Consider the following 23,194-nt stretch of genomic DNA (forward strand, 5'->3'; position numbering starts at 1 on the left):
ATGTGCCTTTCCTCCAATAACACGACTCGGTTTCTCGGAAATTAAACATATCGTCTCCGATAAACAAGCCAACGGAGGAAAAAATCCATTTTCTGGTCAGCCTGTGGCCTTGGGTTTTTATTAAATATTGATTTGATTTCTAAAAGGCCACACGCTGTGGGGTTGAGCAAATGTCGTGAACTCCCGTTTGTTTTCTTGTGGTTCTAACAATCTGTTGAATTGAACATCGGATGTTTTGGGTTGGTGGCTCAAAAGCAGCCAATCTCCTTGACCTTCTGAACGCAGATCTGGCAAAGTAAGCCTGATTTTGCTATTTGCAAATATCTTTCCTGTTGTGCATGTGGGATATAACTTGCAACAGCTGACAAAACAAGCGCAAGTAGAGTAAATCTTCAGTAATGTCAAGTAAATGTCTAGACTGAGATGTTGGCACGATTAACGTTTCACTTGATCTCATCTTAATGAAGGAATTATAGTCACTAGTTTTATGGGATTCATGGAATTAGCTGCTTGTTCCCTCATAAAGGAAGTACATATATAGACTTGTACCTTTTATCTGATTTTCAAACACTTCCGCTTCAAATTAAGTGTTATAATGTTGTGATTCATCTCAGAGCTGGTTGGTTCTGAATTCAGTGAAATTGAGTAGGAAAATGCTTAAAGAGATAAAGAAGGCTTGCTAAAGAGGAAACGACGATAACAAGGGTAGGGATGTATTTTCTCTGAGGCGCTAAGCTATCTGCTCCTCGCTGCCCTGCTGGAAGGAATCATGCAGCTCCAACACTGGAAAATATTAGCAGGAATCAATTAGCCTGCCATTATGGAGTAAAGTGGCCTTCAGTGAGTCGTGTAATTATGACCCAGAGCCAAGCCGATTCTGTGCATGCAGGACCCTTTTCCCTCATTCGCTTAATTGTATTTATTTAAGATAATCCATTCAGTGGTTTTAATTATGTGCTCTAGTTTACGAGAGAGATAAATAAATCATCATTTGTCTCGGTGAGACGTGGTCTTGTAGGATATTCCTGTATGCGGTTTTGACTCTTTAGCCAAGTGTCAATTGAAAGTAAGTGCATAAAGGACTGTTATTTAAAGTGTAATTCATCAACGGAAAAGAAATAAAGGAAATAATTAGAAAATGGAGCTCATTTAGAACAGTATTTGGACAAACCCAAACCCCAAATATTAAACTTCAGCACATAACTTGACCCACACTATTTGCGCTATGAATATGAATGACTCTTCAAAACACACGGCTTGTTGCGGAGAGTTGTTCGGTTATTTTTTTGTGTGATCTGACTTCATTTGGCAAATGATTATTTTATTTTATTTTATTTTATTTTATTTTATTTTATTTTATTTTATTTTATTTTATTTTATTTTATTTTATTTGGAGTCTGAATTATTATCTTCAAAGATATAAAAAAATTAAATTATTTTATTACAAGCGTAGGGTCTGGCTCATTTTATTCAGAAGATATACAAAATTATTTTATTATTTTATTTTATTTTATTTTATTACAAGTCTAGAGTCTGACTCATTTTCTTCAGAAGATATAACAAATATTTTATTTTATTATTTTGTTTTGTTTTGTTTTATTTTATTTCAAGCCTAGAGTCTGAATCATTTTCTTCAGAAGAAATTTTGTTTTATTTTATTTTATTTTATTTTATTATAAGCCTAGAGTCTGAATCATTTTCTTCAGAAGATATAAAAAATATTTTATTTTATTTTATTATTTTATTTTGTTTTATTTTATTTTATTACAAGCCTAGAGTCTGACTCATTTTCTTCAGAAGATATAACAAATATTTTATTTTATTATTTTGTTTTGTTTTGTTTTATTTTATTACAAGCCTAGAGTCTGAATCATTTTCTTCAGAAGAAATTTATTTTATTTTATTTTATTTTATTATTTTGTTTTATTTTATTTTATTACAAGCCTAGAGTTTGACTCATTTTCTTCAGAAGATATAACAAATATTTTATTTTATTATTTTGTTTTGTTTTGTTTTATTTTATTACAAGCCTAGAGTCTGAATCATTTTCTTCAGAAGAAATTTTATTTTATTTTATTTTATTTTATTTTATTTTATTTTATTTTATTTTATTTTATTTTATTTTATTTTATTTTATTTTATTTTATTTTATTTTATTTTATTTTATTTTATTTTATTTTATTATTAAGCCTAGAGTATTACATCATATGCTACTGTTTTTATTCATTGCAGGATAATTTCACATGCCCATAATTTCACATGTCCACACCTTAACCCATTGAAAATGACAGCGTTTGATTGGTGGGATCGACGCATATCCAGTTTGTGCAGACGGCTGTATGAAGAGCAGCTGTGCTCTCGTTGTTTGGTCTTTTGCTCTGTGTAACAATCAGCAGTCAATGAGGGATGACAGCCGAGCCCAAATGGCGGGATCCTGATGTCCGTCACAGCGTTCCTGACAGATGCTATAGCAGAGCAGGATCTGTGTGTGCTTCTTGGGTGAAACCGCATCAGGAATCTGGAAGTCTCCCTTTCTTGCGAGCATGTGCGAAACAATAAACAGGATCAGGTTCTGTGCTGTCATGTTGCCAGATCGCCACAGACTGTTCTGTTACAGCATGCTTGTAAACCTGACTTTTGATTTTATAGTACTTGAAGTATTGCTCAATATGACCTCATGAAACTGCTATGGTTCTCCATAAAGGTTTTCATGCTTGTATGTTCAGATAATTTTTTTCTTTCCATTGACTTTTGATCCCATGCCATTTTTTTTTTCTTTCAAACGAGTATATCGTATTGCGGTTGGCTCTGGGTTTTTCGTTCTGTGTCCATCACTGGCCAAACAGCTTTTGGTTTTAACAGACTGATGGTGGAGATTCATCCAGCCAAGTAAAATAAACACCCGTGAATGTGAAACCGGGACTTGGCAGAGGGAAACCTAATCGTTTCGTGAACGGGGGAATTTTTATGTTCCATTTTCGCTTGACAGTCTAGACGTTTTATAACGTTGGGAGGAATTCTGTTGGCCTTGAGTTTCTGTCAAGACTCCCTTGTGCTTACAGTCTACGTTTTTACTTCTAAAAGTGCCGTAAAACATGTGCTAAACTTGTGTGATAGGTGCGTTTGAGTCCTTATTCTCAGTTTTTAGGCAATCAGTTTGTAAAACTTGAGAGTTCTCTTGCTCAGAGTGTCTCAAAGCTTCAGGTTATGAACACAATTAGAACATTTACTGTTTGATTTAGTTCAGTGCGTTAAGCTGGGGATCCTAAATGTGGTGTTTATGAGTTGTTAACTATACAGGCAAACCATGTTACATTCTGCTATGTGTTTTTTGAGTAATAGAGTAAAATTACAGGAGCTGAATCAAATAAGAAACACCTGCTTTTGTGGCATAATATTGGATTGCTTTTTTAGTTGTGGTTGTGCTCCAGATATGAATAATTCCTCAAATGATCCGTCTTTATCAGAGCTGTGCCGTTACTTTACTACAGTAAATGATCAAATTTACAATTTTCACCTGACGGATGATAAAAACATGTGAAAAAAAAATCCCACATACTCCCATTAAAAACTTACATTACCTTGGCATAAGTTTTTTGAAGGTGTCATGTATTATTTTGACATTTTTTAGCATTTTTTAATTGTTTTATATTATTTAGTTTATTATTTAGAATTTTATTTTATTCAGTTTTTTTTTGTTGTATCTCATGTTATTTCGTTATTTAATGTTATTTTGTTTTATTTTATTTTATTACATAATGTTTTGTTTTTTTAGTAGCGTTCAGTTTTTTATTTTATTTTATGTTATTGTATTTTATTTTGTTTTTTATTTAGTTATTTTATTTTGTTGTTTTGTTTTGTTTCATGTTTTTACCTTATTTATTTATTTTGTTGTTTTGTTTTATTTCATGCTATTTTGTTATATCTATTTTTTTTTTTTTTTTTTTTTGGATTTTATTATACTATGTTTTGTTTAGTTGCATTCAGTTTTATTTAATGTTATTTTATTTTTTTTTTTTATTGTATATTATTTTGTTTTTTATTTAATGCTATTTTGTTTTGTTTTTATTTTATTTTTGGTCACTCAGACATGTGATTTTAATCCATGTCATTATTTTATTTTATTTTATTTATTTTTTATTTATTTTATTTTATTTTGTTTTATTTTTTATTTGTGGTCACTCAGACACGTGATGCATAGCCTGTGAGATTTTCCCCATCTGAAGCCATACCACCATTTCAGGTTGGATGAAATATGTTCGTTAATGAAACAGGATGTTGCTCTTGCCTGTGAAGCTCAGCAACACAGAATTGCGCAGTCTGGCTCCCGCTGGGCCCAAGTCGTGAACTCTTGACCTTTCCTGCTTGCGAAACAGTCTTTGCATTTGCATTTTGACTTAAAGAGGAGGTCAGAGTCACGTTCCCCCTCCCGAACCCTCCCGATGGCCATACAGCCGGCCTCTTTCTCACCGCCGTGGCGTCCGAAACCGGGGCTGCAGCGGTCTGGGGTTAATGCACCAGTGCACGGGCTTTGTCTCTGGATTAATGAAGTGTTCTCCTCCCCGTTTCCTTTCACTCCCAGACAATGCGCCTCATAATCAGCGTTAATCTTGAAGTCTCAATGTCGGTTTTTTTTGCCCATGTGTCAGAACTTGTGAGGAAATTACTACATCTACCTCTGACTCACTAACTGGATGTGACGTTGGATGAGAGAGGAGAATGTCACTGATAATTAAAATGGAAGGAAGATCAAACCTGGCAGCAGGATTGTGTGCCTTTCAGAGGTGAACTGTGAAAGCCTTTTATATTCTACTGTTCAGTCCCTGAATTTTTATTGAGAAAACAAGATGTGGCATTGTATTTCTGGAGAATAAAAATAGAGTGAAAAAAATATTATGTAATTAGTAATGAAGTTTAAAATCCTACATAATAATGATAATATTGCAGTATTTTATATAATAAAGTATAATAAATAGTATTATATTTATACAGTATTATAGTGTATTGTTTTTAATATAGTGATATTTATATACATAGTCAATTGAAGTGACAAAAAAAAATAATAGTTCCTTTATGAAATAGTTCGTTTCTAAATAGTGTACTTATGATGTTAATTAATATGATGGAAGAACACTTGATTTCATTAGAGAACTATTTGAGTGTGTGTTTATTTCTTGTTCTTTGTATGTTTACGTGTGTGTACAGTATATGGTCAAGTGTGTCTGTGCTTTAATACTGAATATCAGATGGTGTCCTGAGTCAATCTGATGTAAAATATAAACACTAAGGCCCTCTAGTGTCAAAGCAGGAGAGCGCAGGGATACTCGTACTGAGATTTACAGCCACAGAGCATCACCGCTGAGTGGGAAGCTCATGATATGAATTAGATGAAGTTTTATTATATCATCATACAACTTGGCAAAGTCAACTGCAGCCTTGGCTGTTTTTTGTTTCCAGCCTCAAAGGCAATTTATCAGAAAGAGCAGATTCTCTGTGGATCGATGAGGTTGGGCCCGTCGTGTCAGACTCTGTATATTTAAAGTCTCTGGCGTCACAGTTTGAATAACCTTTTCATGTGCTTGTTTTGTTCAGTGTTGAGTATCCGTGGCGCCCAGGAGGAGGAGCCTCCCGATGCCCAGCTGATGCGATTGGACAACATGCTGCTGGCGGAGGGCGTGTCCGGGCCGGAGAAAGGGGGTGGGTCTGCAGCGGCGGCGGCAGCAGCGGCGGCGTCAGGTGGAGTTGGAGCCGACAACTCAGCAGAACACTCAGATTACAGAGCCAAACTCTCCCAGATCCGCCAGATCTACCACACTGAGCTGGAGAAATACGAACAGGTCAGCAAACCTGCAAAAGCCAACAGCCAATTTACCATGCTGAACATGGTAATAAGGTGGTATAATCAAACATATAAAGTAATGAGTGATGCTTTCTGAAAGCTTCTTTTTGCCGGAGATGCTACACAAAGTTTACAGAAGCAACAATAACTGTAGTAACTGGTATGTTAGAGCACACTATGCTTGAATAACTATTTGAATGAATGAGAATTTCACAGACATCTTTATCGTCTTAGAACATACTCAAAACCAGACCTTTTTCTGACTACTAATGATGAAAAATGAAAGATTTTATTTGGAATAGCATGCACTGATGAATCATGTGCAGTAACACCAGCAACATGTACTGAAGTAAACGGTTTCAATTTTGATTTCATGTTGACTGTAATATCTCATAAATTAGATTAGTACAACATCTGTTTGACTGCCATTGTCACACTTTAATGCAGTGTGTGTGTGTGCGTATGTGTAGCTCAGCAGGCAGCATTTCCATCCCAAAATCTGTCAGATCACATCATGATGTGAACACTGTGTTTAAGATGCTGTCGGTGAAGGGAGGGTTACAGCGGGGCTCTGCTGGCAGAAAGCAGGCTCTTCAACCTCAGATGTGATTTCATAGACACCCTCCTGTTTTAATGTTTGAGATGTATCACAGAGGCTGCTACTGACAGCCCAGCGTTCCCACACTCATGGAAAACCGGGAAGTACACGGGAATGGTCAAATTGTGATGGAGATGAAATGACAGAAAATATAAATATCACATGAAAAACTTGCCATGGCAACATTTCTAATTTTTGTTTAGTTTGAATTGAAGCACTAAAATGACTAACTTGAAATAAAATAAATAAAAACTACAACTGAAATAAAAATAAATGTAACATAAGTAGTAATAGATATATATATTTTTTTTTTAAAAAAATGACATAAACATAAATAACTAAAAATGTAACAAAAATGAAAAAGTATAAAAATAAAAGCTAATGCAAAATATTAATTCAACTGTAATAGTATATAAATAATATGGTAACACTTTACAAAAAGATTTCATTAGTTAAGGGGTTAGTTCACTCAAAAATGAAAATTATCCCATCATTTACTCACCCTCAAGCCATCCTAAGTGTATATGACTAGGGCTGGATAATATCGATTTCTCGATTTTAATCGATTCTCATTTTTACGAACCGATATCGATTCTTAAATCCCAAGAATCGATTACTCTAGTCTGTTTTCAGTTGAATGAACAGAACATGTAGCGCGCCTCCCATCCAATAAATCGCAATAATCTTTGTGCTTTGTTACTTTTGATATGAAGCAAGTCTCGGATTTCAAATGACGTCCATCTTATTATGAGATTCAAAAAATAAATACCATTTTGGTGCTGTTTAATGTGACGTGACCGATCGCTTTAGCGCCTCAGTTAAAGAGAAGCGGCAGCACGGAGCGCATGTGAACATCCTCACCTCCGCTTTAATACCAGTTACAGCGTGAAATAAACATGACTAAACATCTGAAGGTATGTTAAAAGATACAGTACAACTTACCGAAATCCGTATCATGTCTCAATATCAAAAGCTCAATCAGTGTTTCAAACTCGGAAAGACGTCAATAAAACAGCTTTTCAACAATGTCACGTAACGTCACATTTACCTCAGAAAAACCATATTCAGTGACCATAAACTCATTAGTCAGCTAGAAAAATGAACTATAGAGAGCAGCATTCTGATAAATATTTGCACCGTTACATATTCATTATAATTGTTAATGTTCTTCAATATTTAATGCATGTTTGAATAAATCAGTTATGACAGCCACGATTTAAATGTTTATATGTCAAAAATTATTGGAATTGGAGTAGAAATATGATTGTAAATCTAAACTTTATTTATTATAAAAAAAAACATCATTGAGTGTAATTTAAGTGTTTGTGTATAAATAAGTTAATTTTAGCCTACAATATTATAGTAATGTAGTACCAACTGACTCCCATGTGTAGTTTACAGCATTAGTTGAGAGATTTTTTTCCTGTTGAAAATTTGCCATGTACTGTATCTGATATACAACATTCAAAATAATCGATATTGAATCGAATCGAATCGCATCGCAAGCATGTGAATAGAAATCGAATCGAATCGTGAAAATTGTGTCAATACCCAGCCCTATATATGACTATCTTCTTTCAGACAAACACAATCGGAGATATATTTAAAAATATTCTGGCTCTTCCAAGCTTTATAATGGTAGTGAAAGGGGGGCCATATTTTGAAGCAAAAAAAAAAAAAAAATGCATTCATCTACCATAAAAGTATTCCATACGGCTCCAGGTGGTTAATAAAGACCTTCTGAACCGAAGCGATGGGTTTTTGCAAGAAAAATATAAATTTTTAAAACTTTATTAACTATAATAACCAGCTTCCGGCAGATGGCCGTATGCATCAATTTGTGGCGGAAGAGTAACCTCTGACCCGACGTAATGACGAACCCGGAAGCGAAGTCTAAAACGAGAATTTTTAAAGAGAAATGTCAGAGGATTTCGATATAAGAGAAGAGGAGCTTGAGTTTGTTGCCCAGTCCTATTTGTTTGAACCGCAAGAGGCGTCTAAGTTTATGCTGCTCCTACATCCTACGTCATATTTGGCGCAAGTCGACTTGCGCAGTATTTAAATATATTTTAAATATGGGTATTTTTCTTTAAAAACAATGCATCGCTTCGCTTCAAAAGACGCTTATTAACCCCCTGGAGCTGTATGGATTATTTTTTATGATGGATGGATTCACTACCATTATGAAGCTTGGAAGAGCAAGGATATTTTTTTAAATATATCTCCAATTGTGTTAGTCTGATAGTCTGTTATGTGTGTTAGTCAGGCAGATTTCTGAGCCTTTTAATTGATTCATGAAAAAGAAAGACTCATAAGCGCCATTGGTTGATGAATCAGACTGCACTGCTCATGCTCTGTGTTTGTTGTTGCGTGCAGCAGGAGAGGACAGAGCAACAGAAAGAAAGACGCTTTGGCTATTTGTTGTCTTGTTGTATCATTTCACAGCGTCAGAGTCTTTCTGTCTCGTCACATTCGATTCAGACCGCAAGCGCACAAACACAGCTCAGCTGAAGCATCATTTCTTTGGTGCTGTGGATTCAGTAGCGGTGCAGAAATTACTGTCAGAGTAGTTTAGTACAGTTCTTCATCTGAACTATAGCACAAATGTTCATGAAAGTATTAGGTTCTGCCAGTGTTGTTTTAGTTGTATTATATTTTTTACTTTTATTTTTATATTTTTAGTTTTCATGTTAATTTTAGTTTAATTTTTAGTGACTCTGTTATGTGTTTTTGTCATTTTATCATTATTTTATTTATTTTTTAAATATTGCTATTTTGGTTTAATTTATTTTTACTTCAGTTTTAGTTTTAGTTTTATTCATTTCCAGTTAATACTTTTGGTGCTTCACAACTTCAAACTTATTTCAGTTCATTCGGCAACATAGTTTATGTCTTTCAACTAATATTTATTTTTTATTTTATTTCAATTAACAGAAATGTTTTTAATAGTTTTAGAATAATAACCCTGGGTTCTGATATTTTTATTAAATTGTTCATGATTTTCAACCCTGTTAGTAAAATCTTAGAAAGTCCTAAAATTTTTTGTAGAAGATATTTGGAAGAATGTTTGTAACCAAGCAGATCTTGCCCCCCACTGACTACCATATTATTTTTTTTTCCTACTATGGTAGTCAATGGGGGGCGAGATCTGCTTAGTTACAAACATTCTTCCAAATATCTTCCCTTGTGTACAGCAGAACAAAGAAATGTATACAGGTTTGGAACAACTTGAGGATGAGTAAATGATGACAGAATTTTCATTTTTGGGTGAACTATCCCTTTAAATGCTCAGAACTTCAATGGTTAAAGCATCATGAGTATCATTTATGTTTAAGTGAGCATCAGTCCCTGCTGTACTGGCTCTCAGCGTGGTCGGATAGTAGATCCATCCATGATGATGAACGGTCGGGACATAGGAGAGGTGATATACTGAAATGCATTCTGGGACATGGGCCAGGTGTCCTCTGTGTGTTTGTTCACAAAAGGACATTCATAGCTGTCATAGAGGACCACAAACACACACACGGACCACCCAGCACAAGACCCAAAACGTCCTTCATCATCCGTTCTGTATCTGTTGTTGTGGTCTTCCCATGAGCCCTGGTTCTCCTGACACGCTCTGCTCTCTTACTCATCTGTTTGTGTCTCTCTGTGAGTAATGAGAATCTCGCGCCAATGAGGCCATTTCAGAATTAAGTCACAATATTGAAAGCGTAACGACTCCGTCACCCTCATATTTATGCATGATTAATGAACTCTAGAAGGATCTGCTCTGGAGGAATGAGGGCTCAAGAGATGGATGAGTTTGTATGGACATCACTACATTAGACAGCATCCACATTGTCATTCATTCTCTAGCATAATCTTAATCTTCATTTAGGATTCACGTGTGGATCTGGAATATGAATAGAGATACTGACATTATGAATAGATGTAATTATGTGTATTATTATGGCTGATATTTGCTGATTAAAAACAGCAATATTGTGAAATATTATTACAATTTCAAATAACTGTTTTCTGTGTGAATATATTGTAAAATGTAATTTATTCCTGTGATGCAAAGCTGAATTTTCAGCATCAGTCTTCAGTGTCACATGATCCTTCAGAAATCATTCTAATATGCTAATTTGCTGTTCAAGAAACATTTCTGATTATTATCAGTGTTGAAAACAGTTTTAAAAAACAGCATTTATTTGAAATAGAAATCTTTTGTAACATTATAAATGCTTATATTGTCACTTGATCAATTTAATGTGTCCTTGGTGAATAAAAGTATTAAATTATTTAAAAATCTTACTGATCCTAAACTTTTAAACTGTAACCTAGAAAAGATGGATAACTGTTTATTTACTTTTGTTACCAGGCATATAAAGTTTGAACACTTTAAAATAATAAGCTCTTAATAATCTTTTTTTAAATAAAATGTATATTTATAAAGTTAGTCAAGGATGTTTTTAACCTTTATCTTCTCTGACCATTGGAATGAAAGACTGTTGTTGCTTCTGTATGTAAATGAGCTGTGTTGTGATTGGCTGACTACTTCACTTGTAAAATGAGTAACAAAGAGTTACTGCCGTAAAAGTTGCCTAATACTGAATTGTTGATGATATGTAAATGTGGGTGCTCATATGTTAATGAGCTCACAGATGTGATGTCATAACATTTATAATTACTGAACGAGTCAGTTTTGTAGCTTAGTTTCAATAAATGTCCTAACTGATCTCAGTTGTAGCTCGGAATTTGCGATCTGCTTTTCACCCATCCAAGTTAACCAAGTTTAGTGTTTTGTGCTTCCCTCAAATTTAAAATATTTAAAAAATATAAAATATTGTCCTCATATTTTGCTGGTTTATTCGAATTTGTAGGGTCATTAAACACAAATATCCCCTTTTGGCCATATGGGCTATTCTACAGAATTGGTGCAAAGTCAGAGTTGGAAACGTCTTGAAAAAAATATATATTTTTCCACAAATTTTGTATGTATGCAAATTGTATAATATCCAAGGTACACATTTCTAGTAATTGTACATTTAATTCTCATATTGTATTTTCAGAAAGTTTTGGAATATTTTTCCTCTCCCCAAATTTGTCACTACCAAAACACCAATGATAAATAATTTAATAAGAAAAGTTACATTGACTTAAGATTTTGTTTACATCTACCTTGTAAATATATTTTTGGTTATTTTTAAAAAATGTTTTCTCAGGTAAATTAATAAAAATTACAATTTTAGCAATATTTCAAGTGTAATTTATGAGATTTGTTGTATTTTGAATCCAGTCTTTCTTTGTAAAAAGCATAAAGTTGATCATACTGATTTTACAGTTAAGGATTCATTAGTTTGAAAAAGCATTGAACCAAACACTATAATAACATCTTAGTTGATAATTCAATATACTTTATTTTTGACAAAACATCCCACGTTTCGGTCTTGACTGCACATTTTCGGTAGTGACAGTAATGTGTTGGTAGCCACCACATCACATTACAGCATTTTAACTCACATACTAAAACACTAATGATTTGCATAATAAAACATGCTACAATTTTAATGATTCGCATAACTTTGCTAAAATTTTGTGGTGAAGTTTCGGTAGTGACAATTTTACATACTTTTGATACACAAAAAGTATCTAAAATTGTCACTATCGAAACTTCACCACGTTTCGGTCGTAACCATTTCGGTATTGACATCATTGTTTTGGTAGTGACAAAAGGGAACACATAATCGTTTATTTGAGGGAAATTTTAGTAAAGTTATGTGAATCATTAGAATTTTAGTATGTTTTATTATGCAAATCATTAGTGTGTCTAAAGATGATAATCAGCACAAGCTTAGTTAGCACAGTTCTGAACAGTTGTACACACACTAAAACTACATTTTATCGAATAACCCCCAAACAACAATGATGTCGTTTCGGTTGTGACTGTTTCGGTAGTGACAATTTTAGATACTTTTGAACCTAGCTCAAAGATGCTAATCAGCACATGGTTACCTAACACAGTTCTGAACAATTGTACACACATAAAAACTACATTTTATGGAATAACACCCAAAAAAGTTTGCTTAATTGCAGAAAAAAGGTGTTTGGTAGTGACGTTCCTTAAAGTTACACACAGATTTTCAGGTTACACACAGATTTTTGAACACATTTAACTTAAAATGATGGTACCTATCTACTATGAAAGAGAGGCTAGGAGGGGGAGGGACACAGGAATATTTCCTCATCAAAAATGTAGAAGTGTGGTTAAAATCAGTCTCAGCCAATGGACTAAAGCATACACTGTTTCGGTAGTGACATGAAAATGCGGGACAAATTTTTTTTACATAAAGTTTCATGATTTAAAAATAAAATATAAAATAAATATCTTTTTAACTTCACTTTTAAAAAAAAAATATATATATATATATATTTTTAAATGTGTTTTTTGGTTGTGGGACAGTAGTTTGCACCAATTGTGTAGAATGGCCCATATAATTTTCCAAGAAATGAACCCCTTAAGTTGTCACTTTAATCCATAACTTGTTATGGTAACATGCATCTGTCTCCATTTTCTTCTTTCCAGGCGTGTAACGAGTTCACGACCCATGTGATGAACCTGCTGAGGGAACAGTCTCGCACACGGCCCATCTCGCCCAAAGAGATCGAGCGCATGGTCGGCATCATCCACCGCAAGTTCAGTTCCATCCAGATGCAACTCAAGCAGAGCACCTGCGAGGCCGTCATGATCCTGCGATCCCGCTTCCTCGATGCCAGGTCAGTGCGTGTTGCTTTTCTGCCACATTTGTTCTCATTCTTTTCCCAACGCTCTAAGTGCTAAGCCTGTAACTACCACGTCCATGTAAACAAACGCTTCTGTGGTTTATTTGCACAGATTTGCACACATGCGTTTTGATCCTTCCCGGGGGAGTCGAGGCCCCAGACTTGCGCTTTTAAGGCCACATCCAAACCCACACACACGCTTTCCCGTGTTGAGTCCATCCCTTTCTCAGTGTAATCACTTGTTCTCTTTGAAACGTGCATGGGATTTGCATACATTTCTTTGCGGATAAATCGCACTAGAAGCCTGGAGTCGGAGGCATAACATTTAAATGAGCTTCATGTTTCCTTCCAGCACTCAGAATCCATTCTCTGTCTCTTTGGAGCATGCTCAGTTCCTCTGATTAATCCTCTCTTCGGCTGAGACCATGCTGTGCTCATTTGCATTTTGTGAAGAGGGGTTTTGGGGAGGAAATCGGCTCACCCTCTGTTCCGGCCCTTCAGTGCTGCATATGTAAAACCCCCTGAGACGAGCTCCAATCGCAGACTCTTAACCCACAGATGAGTGATGCAGAGAGGAGGTTGAATTCATTGGCACAGAAAGCTCAATTTACTGTCGTTTTAAAGCTCTTCTCTTTCAAGTATGTGTGCGGTCTGCTTTATTCCTCTTTTCCATCTGCTTGCAGAATTTGTCTTTGCATGTTTGAATTCATTTGGAATATGCGGCCGTATCCTATGAAAATAGGAAGGCAGTTTATTTTTCTTATTTTCTTAAGTTGTCAATCTCAGAAGGTCAAACTAAATATTAAATGTCTTGTTTCATGTATTTTATGTATTTCATGTTACCATTTGGGATTTAGATTAATGTGCAGTTTTGTTATTTTCCAATAAACATCAAAATAAAATAGAGTAAAATAAATAGGTAACAGATTTGCACATTCAGTTTAAATCAAGCTATCTCTCGGTAGAGGGCTAGTTAGTTAGTGTGCCATTGTTAATCAACTTATTGTATATTCCCCATAAAGTAAGGAAAAAAATTAGTGCTGCCAAATCGATTAAAAGCTCTCTCTCTCTCTCTCTCTCTCTCTCTCTCTAAATAACCCTGTATATATATATATATATATATATAGCGCTCAGCTTAAATGAGTACACCCCCTTTGAAAAGTAACATTTTAAACAATATCTCAATGAACACAAAAACAATTTCCAAAATGTTGACAAGACTAAGTTTTATATAACATCAGTTTAACTTATAACTTTAAAGTAAGGTTAATAATATAACTTAGAGAACAAAGTTTTCAGTTTTACTCAAATTAGGGTGATGCAAAAATGAGTACGCCCCACAACGTAAACTACTACATCTAGTACTTTGTATGGCCTCTATGATTTTTAATGACACCAAGTCTTCTAGGCATGGAATGAACAAGTTGAACAACATCTATCTTTTTCCATTCTTCAAGAATGACCTCTTTTAGAGACTGGATGCTGGATGGAGAGTGATGCTCAACTTGTCAATTCTTGTCAGAATTCCCCATAGGTGTTCGATTGGGTTCAGATCAGGAGCCACTGAATCACTTTCACCCTGTTCTTCTTCAGAAATCCAACAGTGGCCTTAGATGTGTGTTTAGGATCATTGTCATGTTGGAAAAGTGCACGATGACCAAGGGCACGGAGTGATGGTAGCATCTTCTCTTTCAGTATAGAGCAGTACATCTGTGAATTCATGATGTTATCAATGAAATGCAGCTCCCCGACCCCAGCAGCTCTCATGCAGCCCCACATAAGGACACTGCCACCACCATGTTTCACTGTAGGCACCATGCATTTTTCTTTGTATTCTTCACCTTTGCGACGTCATACAGTTTTGAAGCCATCAGTTCCAAAAACATTTATCTTGGTCTCGTGACTCCAGAGTATAGAGTCTCAGTAGGCTTCATCTTTGTCAGCATGGGCCCTGGCAAACTCTAGGCGGGCTTTTTTGTGCCTGGGCTTTAGGAGAGGCTTCTTTCGTGGACGGCACCCATGCATGCCATTTCTCTGCAGTGTACGCCGTATTGTGTCACGGGAAATAGTCACCCCAGTTTGGCTTTCTACTTCTTTAGATAACTGCAGTGAACTTGCATGCTGATTTTCTTCAACCCTTCTCATCGCTCCTGTCGAGGTGTTAACTTCCGTGGACGACCTGACCGTCTCTGTGAGATGGTTGCAGTTCCATCTTTTTTAATTTTTTGTACCACTTTTGCTACAGTATTCTGACTGATAAGTAAAGCTTTGCTGATCTTCTTGTAGCCTTCACCTTTCTGGTGTAAAGAAATTATTTTCTTTCTCAGGTCTTGTGACATTTCTCTTCCATGTGGTGCCATTGCTGACAGCATGAAATGGGAAGGGGTTTTAACACCCTTTTATTTTACTTCATTACTGAATGAATCAGCCATTTGAACAAATAAAATGAATCAATAACTCAATAACTTTAATAAAAAAAACATTAAAGGTGTAGTTCACCCAAAAATGTAAATTCTGTCATCATTTACTCACTCTCAGGGCCATTGAAGCCTAAAAGTTTAACTGAAAGCAACTTGCACTGACATACCTTAAAATGTGTCACTTTTAAGACAATAAGAAATTATTTAAGACAATAATTTAACACAATAATGGCTTTAAATGATATTTTGGGGGTAATTTCTAAGCCAAATTTGGTGTGTGATTAATTTGTGATTAATTAGATTAACTAATCGGCACATTGTGTAATTAATTAGATAAAAAAAAATAATTTTAATATTTTCAAACTTTTATACTTTCATGAAAAATTTTGTTTGATAATTGATCATTTTTCTTACAGTAACTTTGGTAACGGTTGAATAGTTTAGTTTTTTTAGGTACTTTTCATACTAGGTTTAATTTTTTATCCATTTTTTCAATTGTAATAGTTTATCTAACATTGAATAATTATCACAACAACAAAAGCATGTGGTTTGTGTCTCTAATTCTCTTAAAGTAATGGGTCACTAAAGTGTACATGGCCAATGTGTAAAATAAATAATTATGTACCATAATTATTACAATATAAACCTTTAAATTATACGGTTTTGAACTGTAAAATAGACAGTAAACTAAGTGCTGTCCCATAAAACCTAAAATGTTGCAACCGTATTTTTTACGGTAAAGTTCTGGCAACCACAGCTGCCGTTTTTTTACTATAAATTTTATGGGGATTTTTTTTTACGGTGCAGTTATTTTCTCCATACCAGGATGTTTGGCATGAAGCCTCAGAATCAGAATGAACTTTATTGGCAAGTATGTTACCATTAAACACACACAGGGAATTTGTCTTGGTGACAGAAGAAGCTTCCAGTGCAGAAAAAAGAAGTACAGACATGCATATGGATAAAGTCAATAAAAAGGAATGATAAAAAAAATAGGCGATAAAATGAACATCCTAATACAGTAATAAAAATGTAAAAAAAATACACAGAATAATGCAAATAAATAAACAGAAATTATGTATGTAATTATGAACAGAATTACGTATATGCACAGATATGCTATTTACAGATGTATAGTTATGTGCAAAACTACACAAGTTCTGTCAAGATGTCCACATCTGATTTGTCTGTCGCTCTCTCTCTCTGTCTGCACAGGAGGAAAAGACGAAACTTCAACAAACAGGCCACAGAGATCCTGAATGAATATTTCTACTCCCATCTCAGTAATCCATATCCCAGTGAAGAGGCCAAAGAGGAGCTGGCCAAGAAATGTTCGATCACGGTCTCACAGGTGTGATCCGTTCATTATTTGATATAATTTAATTCCCCAAATATTACACCCACGAAAAGGTATCATAGTTCAGTGATAGTGATATCATGGTTCTTTACTATTCAGTGTAGCATGGTTCTGAATGTTTATCATATTCATGTACAGTGTTGGGGGTAACTCATTACAAGTAACTTGAGTTATGTAATCAGATTACTTTTTTAAGTAACTAGTAAAGTAATTCATTACTTTTTCAATTTACAACAAAATATCTAAGTTACTTTTTCAAATAAGTAACGCAAGTTACTTTTTCACATTTATTGACTGACAGCTCTCCTGTCCCCATGTTGAGAGAAATAAAGTGCAGAGGTGTTGTGTGCTCTGTGTAAACACGATGGTTATTGTAGTTCTAGACTAAATGTGAACATGCATTTACTTATCTCACTTGTACAAAAACATTCAGTATTCCTTAAAATGAATAACAACAGTGAAATGCAATCTCAGAATTTTACGCAAACCTGTAATAACTACATCAAATTACACAAAAATACTTTATGTATTTAATCTCACTTTATTTAATTCTCACTAATCTTCACAATGTCTTTGCTGCTGACCTTCAATGATCTAATTCAACCAATAAGCAAAAATTACTTTAGATTAGATTTAGAAATAAGAGTGTTGAACTTCCTTCACCTGAATCCTATTCTTTAATCCAGAATGGCAGCAGAGCTGAAAGGTTTTTTGAGCTGTGCCCTCTACTGTACAGGCGTAAATATGCATTTCATTCAGCCTGAGGCTTATTCATTTCACTTTTGTTGCAAAAGGGCCTTAAAGGAACACTCCACTTTTTTTGAAAATAGGCTCATTTTCCAACTCCCCTAGAGTTAAACAGTTGAGTTTTACCGTTTTCAAATCCATTCAGCCGACCTCCGGGTCTGGCGGTACCACTTTTAGCATAGCTTAGCATAGTTCATTGAATCTGATTAGACCGTTAGCAACTCGCTTAAAAATGACCAAAGAGTTTCGATATTTTTCCTATTTAAAACTTGACTCTTCTGTAGTTACATTGTGTACTAAGACCGACAGAAAATGAAAAGTTGCGATTTTCTAGGCCAATATGGCTAGGAACTATACTCTCATTCCGGCGTACTAATCAAGGAACTTGAGCGAGATGCTAACGGTCTATTCAGATTCAATGAACTATGCTAAGCTATGCTAAAAGTGGTACTGCCAGACCCGGAGATCGGCTGAATGGATTCGAAAACGAATGTTTTCTGTTTAACTCTATGAGAGTTGGAAAATGAGGCTATTTTCAAAAAAAGTGGAGTATTCCTTTAACATTTGCCAAAAATAGAACTTTTTTTGTTGTCATGTCAAAAAACAATCAAGCAAGCCGGGCCCAGGTGAGAAAAAGTAACGCAAAAATAATGTAACGCTTTACTTTTCATAAAAAGTAACTAAGTAACGCAATTAGTTACTCTTTAGGGAGTAACGCAATATTGTAATGCATAACTTTTAAAAGTAACTTTCCCCAACACTGAATTACTATAGCACATTTTCCAATGATGTCCAAAAATGTCATTTAGGCAGGCAGCTCACTAGATGTTGAGACACAGCCGATGTTTGTTTCTACCTGTTTGGCATGTGAAATATATCAGTAATACTCACGTGAGTTCAACCTCGTGCAACTCGAAAACAAAATCATTTGCAGCATGGCACCACATGCCTCTTAGCATTTTTCATCTGCTGCGCTAAATGCATAATGCATTCTAAACTATTTAATAAATTTAGCTGAAATGATTGTATGATGCATTTAGGCCTGGTTTTCAGTCAGGCTCGCGGGGATGAGTGATGACCGCCGCGCCGTTTGTAATATAGAAACACCTTTAGCCTCTCGCGGGAACGGGAAGCTTAGCCGCAGGATTGATTAGCTTTTCATCGTAATGGTGTTTATCATTAGCACAGAGCCTCATCCGCTGGTGTATTAGCAGTAATGGGCGTTAGTGTGTGTGTTGAGTGATTGCTGTCAGTGTGTGCTGTGATCATTGCTGCCAGCACACACTGACATACTGAGATTGGTATAAGTGATCGTTTTATTCTAATGTTAGTGTGTGTGTGTGTGTGTGTGTGTGTCCATCATGGTTAGACCTCTGTCCTTGTGGCCATCACAAATTCTGTCCATAACATCCATCATTGTTGTGACATCAACCAGCCGCAGCCATTTTGTTTCAACTGGTCATATGCTCTGTGATCAAATCAAAATATGCTATTGTAATAAAATCGACATGGAATATGTTTTAGCAATAGTGCAAACTTTTTTTTTTAGCAAAGAATGTACATTAAGTGTGTAATTGTTGCTTTTTCTGTGCATTTTATTGTTCTAGTGTTGCATGATGATAATGACGTAGTTTTGTGTCACCTCATAAATTAGCTAAATTAGAAGTTTGATTGCAATAGTACATAAAATGCATATAAACACAGTCAACATTTACAGTTATCAGTATCTATTTGCTTCCACCATCGTTAATTAATTGACACGTCTCCAACTTTGAAAGAAAATATGCACATACTATGTGTAACATTTGTCATGAGTGTAATGTGTGACTGCCATGTGTTCCATCGAAGAACGTGTTTATTTTTAATAGTCCATCATGATATGTATCCATGGGGTTCAAGAAGGCACTGTATTGGAAAACACATGTCTTGATGATGTTTTTGTGGGCAGGTGTCCAACTGGTTCGGAAACAAACGAATCCGATATAAGAAGAACATTGGAAAATTCCAGGAAGAAGCCAACATGTATGCCGCGAGAACGGCTGTGAACGCCGCGAGTGTGTCCGCACATGGCAGCCAGGCCAATTCCCCGTCCACTCCAAACTCAGCAGGTGAGACAATAAACTCTACACTGATTCCCATGATACCTGATGAGGCGCAGGACTTTACCTTATATAGCGATAAAGCTGTAAAGCTGATTTCTGTGTTGTGGGAAATGCCTTTTGTTGCCGTATATGAAACACAAGAAGATTTTACTGTATGTCAAGATATAGCACATTAAAATATTTGACATGTTTTCACATGAAACAGGATGAATGCTCTGTGGATCACAACATGTCCTGCTTCTGTCTCATTAGTTCTCTTTGTATAAATCGGAGGACTTTGGCTTTGTGCTTCGTTAAAGCCATGAGAACACAAGACTATAAACTTAAGTGAGAGTTAATTCTACACAAATGAAAAAAAGATTGTGAGGGAGAGACTACAGTCTGTTCAGAATGTCATAGTGAGGGGCGTCAATCCTTCAGCTGACAAATTAATAAAAATACACTATTGTTCAAAAGTTTGGGGTCGGTAAGATTTTTTACTGTTTTTGAAAGAAGTCTCTTCTGCTCACCAGGGCTGCATTTATGTGATCAAAAATACAGAAATAAAAACATAATATTGTGAAATATTATTACAATTTAAAAGAACTGTTTTCTATGTGAATATATTGTAAAATGTAATTTATTTCTGTGATCAAAGCTGCATTTTCAGCATCATTACTCCAGTCTTCAGTGTCACATGATCCTTCAAAAATCATTCTAATATGTTGATTTGCTGATCAAGAAGCATTTCTGATTATTAACAATGTTGAAAACAGTTGTGCTGCATCATAATTTTGTGGAAACTGAATAATTTTTCAGGATTCTTTGATGAATAGAAAGTATAAAAAACAAGCATTTGTTTCAAATAGAATTGTTTGTGACAATATAAAAGTCTTTGTCACTTTTTGATCAAATTAATGTGCTGCATTAAGGTATTAATTTTTGTCAAAAAAAAAAAAAGAAATCTTACCGACCCCAAACTTTTGAATTTTACACACACACACACACACACACACACACACACACACACACACACACACACACACACAGAATACAGTTATCTAAAAAGATGGATTGTGAAAGTTAAAAAAATTTTCTCATTGAAAAATCTGTTTCACAAAAAAAGTGAAAACATCAGATTATAGAAGTAAAAATGAAAGATATAAAGATGACTATTATAGGAATAGTTCACCCAAAAATGTTTGGAATATTCCCAAAACTGGAAGAATGTTTGTAACCAAGCAGATCTCATCCCCCCAATTGATTTTTTTCCTACTATGGTAGCCAATCAGGGGCGAGATCTGCTTGGTTACAAACATTTTTCAAAATATCTTCCTTTGTGTACAACAGAACAAAGAAATGTATACAGGTTTGGAACAACTTCAGGGGGAGTAAATGATGACAGAATGTTCATTTTTGGGTGAACTATCCCTTTAAGACTATTAAGATAGATATTGATATAGACTTTATATCAGTTTCTCACAAAAATGTTTTTGTTCGCATTAAATTAAAAATAAAGTCTGCTCTCACTAGGTCAGTATTGGACCATGTAGCCTAGCTGAAAAGAAGTTCAGTTATTATTATAAATTAATTAAAAATGAAAAACCGTTTTTGCACATATCTGAGCTATTATCTGTGGCATCAAGCTTTCTCTTGCTGCTAGCTGAATCTCTCCTGCTTAGCAACGATTCTTGATCTTTGTCTTCTTTACGGGCTGCTTTATGATCTTATGCTCTGAAAAGCTTATCTAACTATATCTCTGCACTTCCACTCTCTTGAATTTTTCAAGCTCATTTTCTCTCGGTTATTCTGTCTCTCTCTCTCTGTCATGTTTGTGCACCTCTCAGGTTCTGCTGGCTCTTTTAACATGTCAAACTCTGGCGATTTGTTTATGAGTGTTCAGTCTCTGAACGGGGACTCGTACCAGGGCTCTCAGGTGGGAGCCAATGTGCAGTCACAGGTATAGTGCCAATAAATCACTACAGAAACCTCAGAGCAGGAACACACAAACTGCAGCGCATGTCATGGGGTTGTAGCAACATGATAAAAGTTTCTAGTGTGTGTGTGTTTTTAAGTAAAATTTTAATGTTGAAAAAGAAACCTTATGAACTGCCTCTCTGCTGCCTACATAGGAAGCTGACTGAATTTCAACACTTTACATAGACAGCAACTCAAATAATGACTTCTGTTTGACATTAGCATGCTGCTAATGACAACGTTAAGCATAAAATATATATGGTACACACAAATATTGTGTAAAATATAAAAGTTTGATCATTATATATTAACATTTCTAACTTTTCAGTATTGCTTGAAATATACACTACTGTTCAAAAGTTTGAGGTCAGTAAGATTTTACATTTATTTGGAAAGAAATGAATACTTTTATTCCGGGATACATTGGATACATTGATACATTGGACTGATCAAAAAAGACAGTAAAGACATTTATAATGTTACAAAAGATATCTACTTCAAATAAATGCTGTTCTTTCTATTAATTAAAGGATCCTGGAAAAAAAATCCACAAAAAATACGAAGTAGCACAACTGTTTACAACATTGATAATAATCAGAAATGTTTCTTGAGCAGCAAATCAGCATATTAGAATGATTTCTGAAGGATCATGTGACACTGAAGACTGGAATAATGATGCTGAAAATTCAGCTTTGTTCACAGGAATAAATTACATTTTACAGTACATTCACATAGAAAACAGCTATTTTAAATTGTATTATTTCACTGTTTTTACTGTATCTTTGATCAAATAAATGCAGCCATGCTGAGCAGAAGAGACTTTTGAAACCTTTGACCAGTAGTCTAAGTATATTTTTAATCAAAATTTCTGTTTCGTCCTTAATTTTGGATTCTTTTTGACGCAATGCATTCTGGGGTTGCATTCTACCACAATGCTCCTGTAGAATTTGGCCAAAATGAGGTATCTTATAAGGCAGCATATGGAATACACATCTTAAAATCCTGTCTAGGACTAGGTAGGCAGCTCACTAGGTTTCAGAACAGAGGCTTTGTAATGCGTTTTATTGTTTGCATGTCATCGTGTGTTTGTACGTCTGTGTTTCATCATGTTTTCTTTGTCTTTTATTGTTGTTTGCTTTCTTTGACCTTGCTTTCTTCTTTGTCATGTCGTCTGACTTTGCTTTGTTTGCGTGCGTCGCTTCGTCTGACCTTGCGCTCGCGTTTTTGTGCGCTCTGACCTTGCCGTGTTGTTTTGCGTTTCAGGTGGATACCCTTCGCCATGTTATCAGCCAGACAGGAGGATACAGTGACGGCCTCGCAGCAAACCAGATGTACAGTCCGCAGGGCATCAATGTAAGGCGAGAAAAAACACTTCTTTTTTTCCCCCTTTCTCTTGTTTTGCCCTCT

The 23,194-nt window shown here is 35.1% G+C and overlaps 1 protein-coding gene across 3 annotated transcripts in view; it reads left to right on the top strand.

Moving 5' to 3' along the window:
- The window catches only part of pbx1b (pre-B-cell leukemia homeobox 1b), a 93,775-nt gene that overhangs the window by 64,159 nt on the left and 6,422 nt on the right, over window positions 1-23,194 (top strand). For 2 of the 3 annotated variants that reach the window (XM_051897445.1, XM_051897447.1), the window contains 6 exons: window positions 5,593-5,837; window positions 13,009-13,199; window positions 16,841-16,976; window positions 19,678-19,837; window positions 21,658-21,770; window positions 23,051-23,140. In XM_051897445.1, the coding sequence (XP_051753405.1) occupies window positions 5,593-5,837; window positions 13,009-13,199; window positions 16,841-16,976; window positions 19,678-19,837; window positions 21,658-21,770; window positions 23,051-23,140 (935 nt within the window). The remainder of the gene's footprint in view (window positions 1-5,592; window positions 5,838-13,008; window positions 13,200-16,840; window positions 16,977-19,677; window positions 19,838-21,657; window positions 21,771-23,050; window positions 23,141-23,194) is intronic. The other variant, XM_051897446.1, reaches the window with a different exon arrangement.

This window comes from Ctenopharyngodon idella, chromosome 6 (genome assembly GCF_019924925.1).
Source record: "Ctenopharyngodon idella isolate HZGC_01 chromosome 6, HZGC01, whole genome shotgun sequence".
NCBI lineage: Eukaryota > Metazoa > Chordata > Actinopteri > Cypriniformes > Xenocyprididae > Ctenopharyngodon > Ctenopharyngodon idella.